This window comes from Capra hircus, chromosome 8, assembly GCF_001704415.2.
Source record: "Capra hircus breed San Clemente chromosome 8, ASM170441v1, whole genome shotgun sequence".
Taxonomy (NCBI): Eukaryota; Metazoa; Chordata; class Mammalia; order Artiodactyla; family Bovidae; genus Capra; species Capra hircus.
This window is the reverse complement of record NC_030815.1, coordinates 77772691-77787145: the sequence shown is the minus strand read 5'-3', so window position 1 is coordinate 77787145 and position 14455 is coordinate 77772691. Positions and strand designations below refer to the sequence as shown.

Below are 14455 nucleotides of genomic sequence, written 5' to 3'. Positions count from 1 at the left end.
TTCAGGGGAGTTAAGAGGGAAAGAAAGCATTTCTAAGAAAAGCCATTCTCTGTAGGCTAGGGCTACAAATCGCATAAATATCCACAAAGATTCTACTATACAAGCCAAGTGAGGTCAGTCTCTTAACTGGTCTCACTGGTTTATGGCCCATACAGGCCATTTATATATCCACTATCACCCTGGGCCAAGTCTCTTTCATTTCCACTTTCATTTATTACTCCCTGATAGTGGGTCCTTGAGTAAATACTTACAGTGAAATAAAAATCAGTCTTTTCTATAGCCATATTTATTTTAAAGATCTGATAAAAAAGAATAAATGAAAAGAAAGGAAAAGAACATATTTTTTAAAATATGGCTTAATTTTTGTTGTAGATAAATAAATGATTATTTCCTTTTAAGGGAATACTTGAGAGACTTCGAGCTATTCTTAGACCAAAGAACCACTCTTTCCAATCACTAGCTAAGTTAAAACTAACAAAAGCTATCGATAAAAATGAGGCCACATGGATAAGATGAGTTAAACGGTACCAAATATTGGTACTGTACAGAAATGTTCAAAAAAAAAAAAACCACATAAAAATCCTATCTAAAATAGAAGCTTCTGGCTTTACACTGACAGAACAGTGCTCATATCAAAGCATACAAACCACTTCTAAAACTTTTAAATGCCAGACCTTCAACCTGGAATCAAGTTCACCTCCAACAGTTTCAGAAGCCAGTTGTTGGTGAAATTCACATAAATCCTTAACTTTAGATGAGAATAATGTACTAACGTGATGTCAGTTTCTTAGTTTCGACAAAAGCAAGCAATGCAAGATGTTAGCAACAGGGAAATCAGGTGAGGGGTAGCTGTGAACTCTCGGTACCATCTCTGTAACTTTTCTGTAGATTTAAAATTATTCACAAATAAAACATTCATTTAAAAACATACAAAAAACCATTGTCCCAGAAGCAAAGATTCTGGATTTAACTATAAAGCTGTTATCCCCACAAATGTGCAGGAAGAAAATGAACACAGTAATCTAGCGATTTACTACAGCGAATGTAGCCAAGCAACTAAACTCTCAATTAAGAGGAAGATTTAATGAAACAGACAACAACTGCCAGGGTGTCTGGGTAAGGCATCCAAACATAGCTTGTTTTATGTGCTCCTGAAAGGCTGTTTGTAAATCAAACTTATATAATTCAAATCACATTTTGAGCATGCTAAGGAAGCTGGTGCATTTAAAAAGCTGCTGAATAAATACCAGGATAACAGGAAGATGGATTGTGTAACAAGAATTACTGCATTCTCATTTGGTGAAGGTGGCTTGGCAGCCATCACCCTTTGTCCATGGGGCTGTCCTGGGAGCCATACTAGTACCTGCTGCCCAATCAGCCCCTGCCCCACCAGCCTCCAAGTTTCTATTTTCCCTTCTCTCTGCAAGGCTGGCTTTGTGTGGCTTTGATTAATTCAGAGCTATTATGGTGAGGAATTCTAATCATGAACAGGTCCCAATAGCCAAACACATGGCTCAGCCTCCCCAGTGGTATCAGGTATTTGGGCAATACAATCAAGCAAATAAGAATACGTTCACTGAACAAGAGTGTCTGGAGCAAGTAAACACATGATATTGTCCCTGCTGTTACTGGGGCTCCCACTGAAATTCTTCTGCTGACCATGGACTGGACTCCCAATACCAGCCATCCTTTTCCCAATTCAAACCATTGGTCAGATGGGAACTAGCACCACTCTTAGAGAAATAATTCAGGATTCCATCAACGGATGCCTTAACTCAGTCAGCCCAGGTAAGCAAAACATTCCACAATACTGGTTTCTCAGCCACAGATGAGGGAGCAGGATTCTGAATCCCAACTGGTTAAAGGGTCAGAAAATATATCTCAAACAGCGCATGAGCCAACCAAATTCAGCTCACCTGCTCACAGATTTGCTTGTATTTTGTCACTGTGGGTACAAAATCTCATATAACACTTGAGAGAAAAATAATGTGTGTGTTGTCAGAATATTGTTCAAATTATTCATCCCTATCACCTCCATGGGAGGAGTATGAGGCCCTGCTCCTGGACTGGCCTTGGCCCTATGACTTGCTTTGGCCAGTGGCATACAAGTTGAAGAAACTGTGTGCCAATCCCCAAAGAAGGCCTTATAAAGCCTTGCCTTTTTTTTTTTTTTGCTGCCCTCTTGCACTTTGTACTTATCCTAAGAAGTAGATCTCCTGCGTAGCTGCTGTTTCTGCACCCTGCACCCCAGAAAAAACACACATGCAACAAAATTCCCCTAGCTGATCTACAGGCCCATGAGCAAGATGAAATGTTTGTTTCAAGCCACTGGGTTTGGGAGTGGTTTATTGTACTCATCAGGTTGTCAATAGTTGAGTGCTACACACTAGCCCTCTCCAGATGCAAAAACATTAGGTACTCACCATCATCGATTCCAGGCCAGCCCATGAAGTGAGCAGAAATCTGTTTCTCATCCTTCCCATATTCATTCTTGGCTACTAACTTGTAGTCCCCATTGTTCATGTGAGTGGGGTTGTCCAGCTGGAGGCAGCCGTGGTACTCCGTATGATTGGTAACATGGATTTTAGTACAGATGTATTTGGACTCATTCAAAATTGCCCCGTTATAGAACCACTGAAGCGCTGGCTTGGGATTGCCTTTCACAGTGAATGGAATGCACCAGTGGTGGTCTGAGGTTGGAGATTCGAGAAATGTGATAGTTGGAGCAACTAAATTGAAAAAGAGAGAGTTAATAGCATCAGAAAGCTCAGGATTCTCCCCATCTCCAAATCTCTGTGTCATAGATAGGGGGGTCTTACTCAACCATTGTCTGGTTTAAGAAAACATACGACCTGCAACTCTGGAATCCATCAATATTTTGTATCATCATCAAGTTTGATTTAACTTTTACAGAGAGCTTCAGAAAGAATCCTTTCCCTGCTCTGCCTAAGATCCATGCATCATAGGCATCTTTACACCTATTCAGTGTGAAAATCAACTCCAAACAGATCCAGTGATTTCTGACAGTGGAAAGGGCTCATTTGAAGTTGACTTTGGTTTCTAACACATATGCCTTGATATTATGGAGATTAATCACCAAAACATTGAGGACCACTATTCTTACAGGGCTTCGCTAAATAATACAATGACAAAAATGACTTTGGAAAGTTTGCTTGAAGCTCGGATCTCACATAAATTTTCCAAAACAAATAAAACTGGTCAATGCAAAGAATGTTACTCCTGATGTTGACTGATTATTATAAAGTCTGATAAATTGATATATTTTTCACTGTCAAATAGTAAATGCTCTTTAATAGCATCACTTTTCATTATAGTACAGTCCATTTTTGCTAGAATTTCAGATACATCAAAGTTTTGATCCTTTAAATGTCTGAGGTCCTATCTAAACCTGAAAAACCAACTAGAGATTATTTTAAAATTAAATATAAAGCACTTTATTCTTAAGGGAAACAAACATTATCAGGTAGCATCTTTAAAGAGAGTACTTATCCTGAATGAAGACACTTAAAATCCCTCTTGAGTGGGATACATGTTGTCCATTTTCATGTGGTCTGACTTTGATTAGTATAAAATTGAGGACTGGAAAAGACCTTTGAGACCTAATAGTATCATTTTTTCAGATGAAAAAATCCAAGTGCTATGAGGTTAAGTAACTTGGCCAAGGTTACTGAGTGAGGAAAATCTGGACCAGGAATCCAGAACTCTTAATGACCTTCCCTTCATGCATCACTTCCTGGTTGTACATGTTCATCACATAAAGTGGGGAAATCATAGCCTGGCAACTGATACATCTGAGTGGGTCACTGCTAAGGATCTCTCAGATGTTAATATTCCCTAACACTTATTTCTCATTATCTAAACCTTGATAGACTAGACCAGCTCTCCAGACCAGGGAGTCTACATAGATATTAACCTAAACTGGAAAACATTTGAATTGGAGTGCCCTTATTTGTAGGTCTGTGTGACAAACACAGGGATCACAATGGGGGAAGGACAATACTTACCTTCCTCCCACCAGCCCAGGTCCCACATGCCCAGGCCCCACTTCTTCCTGCCACCACACTCTAACATGCTTTTTGTGAGGTGTTGATTTAAAGACATAAAGTTGGAGGCTTGGTTGTACATGTTTGGGGATGACACTGACTTCAAGATTGGTCAAAATCATGAGAAACTGTGAGTCCAGGACCTTCTGGGCATCGGGGCAGTATTGACACTGGCAATCGGTTGGCGATTTCAATCATTCACTCCAACAGTCACATAAGGAATGTGCGTTATGAGTGAATGCTAATCAGTGTATCAACACCTTGTGTCCACATGTGTATAATGCACATCCATACTTGTGCACACTTGTGTTTTTCTCAGCCAAATCCTAATTCGGAGTAAAACCTCATTAATTTATACCACAGCAGCTCAGAATTTGCAATGATGTGAAGATTATGTATTTTTTTACTGAATACGTACATCATTCACATTGAATGAAACAATCTGGAATGTTAAGATATACGTTGCATTGTTTACAATACTGGAAAACAATGTACATATGCTAAAGAAACATTAATATCCTTTATCTTCAGAAGACAGAAACTTAAAGCAACTATAATAATAAAAGTTTTTTGCAGGTAATAATAATTTTCATCCATTTTAGTACTGTTCCTTCCACTTCCCACAGAAGCTTGATGTCAAACTAATGAGGTTTATTTTTTTTGTAGCATCAATATATTGAGTATGAACAGCCAGCCCAATACTTTAGGTATCACAACTTTAAAGGTTCATATTGCTTTTATAGAGAACAAACTTTAGAAACTAGTTTATCGAAATGTAAACCACAAGTTATTAACAAAAGGAAGATAACCAGCTCAAAATATGTTCTATCAAGAAAAGACAGGATAAGGCACAATAGGACAAGTTTAAGATCGAGAAAGAAGCTTAAAGACAGCACATGAACAAGAGAGATTAGCAGAAATAGAAGGAATGGAAGGAGCTGGTAACATTTCTTAATTAAGGACGCACAGAACACTGCAGATACTTTTTTAATGCACAAAGCAGCAGAGGTCCCCAACCACAAATGCGGGTGTGTCCACGATCTTTTCTATTAAAAACACACGTTGATCTGATTACGTACAATGTACAGTGAGGTTGACAGAATCTTGATCTTCTCCTACAAGATTTTCTGCCACACAAGAGATTTGCTTTCCACTGTCATCAGATGAAATGTTAGTTATCCTTAAGGAGCCCTGTGTGTGGCTTGTTTCATTCTACAAATGAATTAACAGACAAAAATAATCTTGATTAGAACTGAACCCAATAGTGAGAAGATTTGGCATTTCTTCCCCTAACTAGAGAAAATCATCTGTAACATTAGAAAAAAAATTCCAGTCTAATCAAGCTCAATAAAGGGGCAACTCAGAAGTTATTCTGTTATCTCCAGATTTTAATTATAAATGTGTGAAGCTGATTTAATCCTTGAATTCCTACCTACCTTCCTCGAAGGGAAAAAACCACAATGAGAGTCACTCACCTTGCTCATGATGAAACAAAAAGCTTACTAGAGACCTACAGACTTTCCAATCTATGAAGTATATATAACTAAAATACAATCTGCCTTAGTCTTTGTTTAGTAAGGACAGACAGAAAGTAAATACACAACAAAACTCATTGTAAATCTCTCTATGTGGCCCTATAAAATATTAAATGATTATCACTAGGTTAATACAATCTCAAGTTCTGAAATATTCTCATCTCTACAAACATACAAACACAAGACTTACCATATGCTTGGAAACCAGATTACCGACATCCCAGTACAAATTTGGAACTGGGTCACCTGCAACAGTACAAGATAATGTGATAGACTTTCCCTCCTCCACGGTGAGGTTAGGTGCGGCCAGATTTGCTGATGGCAAACCTGTGGAGCAAGGAAAGTAAAGGAAGACATATACAAATAGTTACGTGCATTATCAAAATAACAGCAACAAGTTGCAAACTCTCTCTACTTTAAAAATCAATCATTATTTGCTTTCTGAGACTGACTTATGTTGATCTGAAAAAATGCCAAATTGATAAGCTTTACAGATTTGATGAGAGCCAAAAGATGTGCAAAGAGATTTGAAAACAAATTTTGCATGTGTCTCAAAAATATCATTGCAGAATAATCTTTTATTTTAAAAAAAAGCCCACTAGTTTGTAGAACTACATCTTCTGGTTCTTGTTCTATTTTACAGTTATCAATCCAGTTGTTTGCACATAGTCATTGTATTTGTAGAACATGTTATTTTACCCTCAGTTTTCTCTCTTCCATTTTTTTTACAGTCAAGGACAAAAGGGTGGGAGGCATCTACAATTTTTGCATAAACCCATTTTTTTCATTAAATAACTCACAAATCTAACCCACTACCAGAACTAGATTTTTAAAAAGATAAACTATGATCTTGAAATACAAGTTTAAAAAGCAGACTGAGATGAAACTGGAGTCTATTATACAGAGAGAAGTAAGCCAGAAAGAAAAACACCAATACAGTATATTAACACATATATATGGAATTTAGAAAGATGGTAACAACAACCCTGTATGTGAGACAGCAAAAGAGACACAGATGTATAGAACAGTCTTTTGGACTCTGTGGGAAAGGGCAAGGGTGGGATGATTTGGGAGAATGGCATTGAAACATGTATAATATCATATATGAAACGAATCACCAGTCCAGGTTCGATGCATGATTCTGGATGCTTGGGGCTGGTGCACTGAGACGACCCAGAGGGATGGTACGGGAAGGGAGGAGGGAGGGGGTTCAGGATGGGGAACACGTGTACACCCGTGGTGGATTCATGTTGATGTATGGCAAAACCAATACAACATTGTAAAGTAATCAACCTCCAATTAAAATAAATAAATTTATATTTTTTAAAAAAAGCAGACAGAGATTCTTAAACAGCCCAATTATGGAAGTTGGTTTCAAAGCATTTTTCAAAGATAATTAATATATTTGAACCATACAGCATTAGAATGTTTCAAAGCTATATAAATCATAGTTAAATATTACAGGTATACTTGGTCACCCTATTTATGACATGATAAAAAAAATTGTATAGATCATTATGCCAGTGAAAAGCTCTTTTTTGGAAAAACCCTGAGAAAGTATTTGTTACCAGATGAAATTCTGATGCTTATAAACATTTTTTAATATTTCAAGACAGCTTCATTTTTGTACTTTTATATTTCAAAAGTCAGCTTTTCTTACTAACGCTATCACTTCATTAAACTATTATACCATTTGGGTGTTTATACTGCTCTTATTCATAGTTTTTTAACATGAACGTGGGTCTCAGAATACGTCAGGTCTTGCCAGTCAAGCAAGCCCCTCGCTTGGTATCAGAAACTCATCTTAGGACTGCATTCACCCCCACAGCTCTGTCCCATGGAACTATGACACATCATTAAACTCAGGAGGAACCCACAGGTCAGAAAAGGCAATTCATCTTCAATAGCCGTGAAATTTCAATTAGCCTACCCACCCAGGGGTTTCTGACCTGCCACCTTCACACTATTATGCATAAATCCTTCTCTTAAGACACAGTTCTTACTGACAACACTATTATTATTTATTCCTGAAACCAGACTACAGCAAGATTTACGTAGTACATCTCATGGTATTCCCACAATTGGTAGAGGACTTCCCAACAAGATCTGGCTTTCAGTGGGCTGGTGTGACATCTTCAGAACCCTTCCTTTTTGTCAGCCTTTAACAGAGAGCAATGTTGTATTTTTCACAAGGTTCCAAACAGTCCCCTAATATCCTGAACTTATATCGAGCAATGAAACATATACAAGTGATCAAGAGGCACTGCAGTTGACTGGAATGAACACTGGGTCAGGAGTCAGAAGCCCTAGACCCTAAACCTGGCCCATACTATGTGCCATTGGGTGAATCATTTTTCCTCTCTCCATGTGATTTATTCTACATTAAATACACTGTTCAATCAGAAGATCTAGCTAGGATTTTTCCAGCTCTAGAATTTGGTGACCACTTTTATGACAATTAAGCTTCCCAATGTAAGAGGCTTGTCATGGCAAGATATTAATGCAAGGAATGGGTTTATTTTTTAAAAAATCTTGAAGCCACTGGTATGCTGTAGGTGACTTTTTCCAGATATGCATTTCTTTTAAAAAAATACATAGCCACATAGTTTGAAAAGTCTATAATTCTACAAAATGTGTTACAAAAAAAATTCAAACCATCTCTCAGATCAGGAATAAGACAGTGATGCCCACTTTTGCCACTTTTATTCAACATAGAATTGGAAGTCCTAGCCACAGGAATCAGACAAAAACAAATAAATGAAAGATATCTAAATTGAAAAGGAAAAGTAAAACTGTCACTGTTTGAAGACAACATGATATTATACATAGAAAATCCTAAAGACACCACCAAAATAATACTAGAGCTCATCGATTAATTTAGTAAAGTTGCAGGATACAAAATTAATATACAGAAATCTATTGCATTTCCAGACATTAACAATAAACTATCTGAAGAAGAAACTGAGAAAAATTCCATTTACAATTGCATCAAAAAGAACAAAATACCTAAAAATAAATCTAAGAAGGTAAAATACTTGTACCTGGAAAACTTTAAGACACTGATGAAAGAAATTAAAAACAACACAAACAGGTGGAAAGATATATGGTGCTCATGAATTTGAAGAATTAATATTGTTAAAATGACCATACTACCCAAGGTAATTCCTATCAAAATACAAACAACATTTTCACAAAACTTGTATGGAAACACAAAAGACCCCAAATAGCTAAAACTATTTAGCTATAAGAGCAAAGAAAAAAGAATAAAGCTGGAAGTGTCATGCTCACTGATTTCAAACTCTATGATAAAGTTACAATAATCAAGAGTATGATGTCTGTATTTATCACTCATTCATGTCTCTTTGTGACACCATGGACTCTAGAGCCCACCAGGCTTCTCTGTTCATGGAATTCTCCAGGCAAGAATATTAGAGTGGTTGCCATTCCCTTCTCCAGGGGATCTTCCCAACTCAGGGATCAAACTTGGGTCTCCTGTATGGCAGGCAGACTCTTTACCATCTGAGCCACCAGGGAAGCCCAAAGAGTATGCTGCTGCTGCTGCTGCTAAGTCGCTTCAGTCGTGTCCGACTCTGTGCGACCCCACAGATGACAGCCCATCAGGCTCCCCCATCCCTGGGATTCTCTAGGCAAGAACACTGGAGTGGGTTGCAATTTCCTTCTCCAATGCATGAAAGTGAAAAGTGAAAGTGAAGTCGCTCAGTCGTGTCCGACTCTTAGCGACCCCACGGACTGCAGCCTACCAGGCTCCTCTGTCCATGGAATTTTCCAGGCAAGAGTACCGGAGTGGGGTGCCATTGCCTTCTCCACGAAGAGTATGATACTGGCACAAAAACAGACACATTGATCAATGAAACTGAAGTGAGAACCTGGAAATGAACCTATACTTATATCAACAGTTACTATTTTACAAAGGAAGCAAGAATATATAATGCAAGTAAAGACAGCCTCTTCAAAAAAATGGTATGAGGAAAACTGAACAGCTACAGTCAAAAGAATCAAAACTAGACTACTTACTTATACCATGAACAAAAAGAAATTCAAAATGAATTAAAGATTTAAATGTAGGGCCTAAAACCATAAACCTCCAGAAGAAAACACAGGCAGTATATACTCTTTGATACTGGTCTTAGAAAAAAAATTTTTTAATAAAGGGGGAAAAAGAAAATAAATGTAACTTTGTTGTTGTTGCTATTTAGTTGGTAAGTGATGCCTGATTCTTAGCAACCCCATGGGCTGTAGCCTGCCAGGATCCTCACTCTATGAGATTTCCCAGGCAAGAATACTGGAGTGGGTTGCCAGTTCCTTCTCCAGGGGATATTCTCGACCCAGGGATCAAACGCATGTCTTCTGCATTGGAAGGTAGATTCTTTATCGCTGAGCCACCAGAGAAGCTCAAATTTAACTACAACAAAGTAAAAAAGATTTTGTAAAGCAAAGGAAACTATCAGCAAAATGAAAAGTTTCCCTTTGAACAGATAAATATTTGCAAACTATATACCTGATAAGGGATTAGTATCTAAAGTATACAAAGAACACATGTAACTCAACATAAAAAAGAACCATTTAAAAAATGGGCAGAGGATCTAAATAGACATTTTTCCAAAGAACTACAGATGTCCAACGGGCACATGAAAAGTGGTTCAACATCACTAATCAACAGGATGTAAATCAAAACCGCAATGAGATAACACCTCACATTATGCAGAACTAGCATGATAAATGTTGGCAGAGAATGGAGAAAAGGGAATTCTCATGCACTGTTGGTGGAAATTTAAATTGGTGCAGCCATCATAGAAAACAGTGTGGAGACTCCTTGAAATTTTTTAAAAATAGAACTATCATATAATCCAGCAATTTAACTTCTAGGTAATTAATCCAAAGAAAACAAAAACACTAATCAGAAAACATATCTGCACTCTTATGTCCATTTCAGCATTGTTTTTACAATAGCCAACCTAAGCATTCATCAGTGGATGAAGATGAAGATGTGCTATATAAACACAATGGAATACTAGCCATATAAAAGAAAGAAATCTTGCCATTTGTGACAACATGGATGGACTTAGTATTTTGCTAAGTGAAATAAATCAGACAGAGAAACACAAATACTGTATAATTTCACTTATAGGTGGAATCTAAAAACCAAAGCAAATTAAACAAACATAAAAAAAAAACAGATATAGGAAAAAATCAGATAGTGGCCAGTGGAGAGTGGGGTAGGAGAGGAAAGAAATAGGTGAGGGAAATTCAGAGGCATAAATTTCCAGTTGCAAAATATCGACAGGTTTGAAATGTACAAAAAGGACAGTGTAGGCAATATAGTCAATAATTATGTAATATCTTTGTATGGTAACATAACTAAGGCTGAGCATGGTGATCATTTGAAATGTATAGAATATTGAAACACTATGCTGTGTACCTGAAACTTAATAGAGTATTGTAGGCTATTTATACCTGAAAAACACACCAAAAAAGCAAACTTATAGAAAAAGAGATCAGACTTGTGGTTACCAGGTGCTGGGGGTAGGTGGAAGGAGGGGAGATTGAATAAAGTAGTCAGACGGTACAGACTTGCAGTTACAAGTAACTACGAGAGATATAATTTACAACATAAGGAAAAATTGTTTCCATTTCTTTAATTTTGTATCTATATAAGATGATGGATTTTCACTAAACTTACTGTTAAAATCATTTCATGATGTATTTAAATCAAATTGTGCTGCACACCTTAAACTTATACAGTGCTGTCTGTCAGTCATATCTTAATAAAACTGAGGAAAAATATAACAACTACAAACACAGGGGGGGAAAAGAAAATATTCAAACTACCGTGTGAAAAACAGTACCCATGTGGCACTATTTCCTGTTCCCCAGAAGCACTCATTTCATCTCTTTTAACTTCCGTTTGGGTATTGATCTCTGTATCACTAAATACTGTGCTTATATTGCTGCTTCTTAGTTTTTCTGTTTTAACATAATCTACTGGCCTTTCACAATGCAAGATGAGAACTAGGCTCATGTTCACACAGAAAGACAGCTCTCCTACATGCCCATACTACATTCATACCACTCTATGTTCATATCTTACCATACGCTATGAAGTTTTGTTGTCTGAATGTAAACATGAAGTTTACTATAAATATATAAACCTTACTGATAGCTGTAACACTGTAATAGTTATATTTTATCAAATTTAAGACCGCATTAACTGTAGGATGTAGTACTGTGATAAGAACCACTAAGAAAGGAAAAAAATGATGTCAATTCAACTATGACGTAATGCCTTCTCATCACTTAGATCTGCATTTCGTGGTTAGACTTACTGGGTAGCCCATCTGTTTTAAACCTTTCTTTCCTGTATCCTATCTTTTTTTATCTGCTCTATTTATGGGGAAATTTCTTCAGATTTACCTTACACGCTTTCTTTTGATATTTTCATTTCTGTCATAATTTTAGTTTCCAAGGCTTGTTGTTGTTGTTCCTGAATGGTCTGCTATTATTAACACTCTTGTGTTTATTTCATAGAAGCAAGATCTCTTCTAATCCCTAATATCTATGAGACATTAATGATAATTTCTTATGAATTTTTCTTCGGTCTAAATCAGCTTTGTTTCTTGCAACTTTTTCTTTCTTTGGATGTTTTGTATTTGTCTTTAATATAAGCTTTTCTCAAACAGCTTGTGATCTTTGGCTGTTCTTTAATCTTTAAGAATGGGGCACTAGAATCATTACATATTAACTGCCAGTATCACTGTAGAGTTTCACTATTATTGGCCTCTTTAATGGATACCTCCTAGTGTCAGTATCCTTAAATCCTTCTCTGGATGGTATTGGTCAGATTATTCAGATAATGCTCTTCCAGTGTCCTGTTCAGAAGAGGAAGAAAACTAGAAATACAGGTTTCTCTGGCTTCCCTGGTAGTTCTACTGATAAAGAATCCACCTGCAATGAAGGAGATATCAGTTTGATTCCTGGGACGGGAAGATCCCCTGGAGAAGGGATAGGCTATCTAAAACTCCAGTATTCTTGGGCTTTCCTGGTGGCTCAGACAGTAAATAATCTGCCCAAAATGCAGGAGACCTGTGTTCGATCCCTGGGTTAGGAAGATCCCCTGGAGGAGGAGATGGTAACATACTCCAGTATACTTGCCTGGAGAATCTGCATGGACAGAGGAACCTGGGTTCACAAAGAGTTGGACATGACTGAGCGACTAAGCACTGGCTATTTAAAAACAGAACCTTTCTATGAAACCTTTTGAAAGCCGAAATGACATAAAGCAAAGAAGCAGTAACCTTAGCACACCTGCTAACAAATGCACAGAGTTTGGGAACGCATGTAAGAATTAAAGATTTTAAAATTTAAAAAAAAAAAAAAAAGATAAAGCATAGATTCTCACAGACACAGCTCAAAGCTATGGTGGCTTGAGGAGATGCTGAGTGTAGTTCCCAGGAAGGAGCTTGGTGGTGCCACTCACACTGCTCAGGGTACCTGCTGCCTCTTAACAGCTTAATTGCAAAACAAATGCTGAATGCCATTTTCGCTCTTCGCCTTGTTCTGTACAAGCAAAAATCTTCTTCAGATTTCTTTCAGAAAAGCAAAGTGGTGTAAAGCAAACAGCTGTATGTAAACCCATCATTCTATGACTCTCACAGCCTCAACTCTACTTGGAGTTCCTCATGATCTTTGTTTTATCCTTTTTAGAAAACAAACTTCTAGTTCATATACACCCGGGATGTACGGGACAAAAATCTTTCAACCACTCTCCTGTATTCAGTGTTACACTGAACTCTCACTTCCTGAGCCTGGTAGAAGTTCTGCAATACAAATCAAGCTCTCCTCTTGGCTTTCCCCATTGCTAACTTGGTAACCAGTATTTTCAGCCTTCAGTCAGTCACTTACTTACCCACCTACTTCCCAGTTTGCAACTGCAAAACCACAAATGTTTGTTGACTTCTCTCCCATTTTCTTGTATTTATAGATTAATCTGCTGAGTTTGGAAAAACCACAGAGCCAGGGCTTGCCATGGTGCTTGTTCTTAAGGTCTGAGCTCCGCACTAGCTGGCTCCATCAACAGACACCTTTCCTGGCACCTCAAACATAAACCAGTGGTATAAATCTCCTACCTTTTACAAATGTATCTAACTGTGGAAATTTCAAGCACAAAAGAGGTTAAAATAGAGATTCTCAGCAGAGAATGCTATGCCATAATCTTAATTTCCCCTGTAAAATCTACCATGCTTTTTTTTTCCCTTCAAGCCTAAATTTATATGATTAACAGTTCTAAACATGTTTGCTTAATTACAGTACTAGCAGTAATGTTTATTCTGCATTAACTGTACTAGGAAGTCTTATCTAGTACTGAATATTTTTGTTAATTTAATTCTTACAACCAAACTTGAAGTATTTGTTCTCATTCAATTAATAAAGAATGTGAGTTTTGGAAAAGTCAAATACCTCTTCCAAAGTTGCCTAAGTACCTGGGATTTGAACTCAAAGATGAAGGTGTTCACCATATAACACACTATCTTCCCAGACTGCATATATCCATTTTAGCACAGACTATAAATACCAATACATATCCATAATCTGGAAATTTGGTTCATTTAAAAAATACTTATGCATTTATTTGTGAGGGAAGAGTGAATCTCCTTTATTTACAGAGAAATTGTATCACCCTGTCATAGCAGTTTCCAAAGGAATCTGTGAAAAATTGGCCAAGTCTAGATCTTTTAAATGTAAAGTCTTCCACAAATGAGTAAGCATCTGACTCACGTTAATTCTACAGCATTAATATGCTGGCCAAAGACTCAATAATGGAAAAAACAATCTGTACTT

The 14455-nt window shown here is 37.2% G+C and overlaps 1 protein-coding gene across 13 annotated transcripts in view; it reads right to left on the bottom strand.

Annotated features, from left to right (window-relative positions):
- Nucleotides 1-14455, bottom strand: part of NTRK2 (neurotrophic receptor tyrosine kinase 2) — a 402024-nt gene that overhangs the window by 327653 nt on the left and 59916 nt on the right. For all 13 annotated transcript variants that reach the window (XM_018052429.1, XM_018052423.1, XM_018052430.1 and 10 more), the window contains 3 exons: nt 5790-5926; nt 5144-5276; nt 2424-2729 (listed from right to left, as the gene is read on the bottom strand). In XM_018052429.1, the coding sequence (XP_017907918.1) occupies nt 2424-2729; nt 5144-5276; nt 5790-5926 (576 nt within the window). The remainder of the gene's footprint in view (nt 1-2423; nt 2730-5143; nt 5277-5789; nt 5927-14455) is intronic.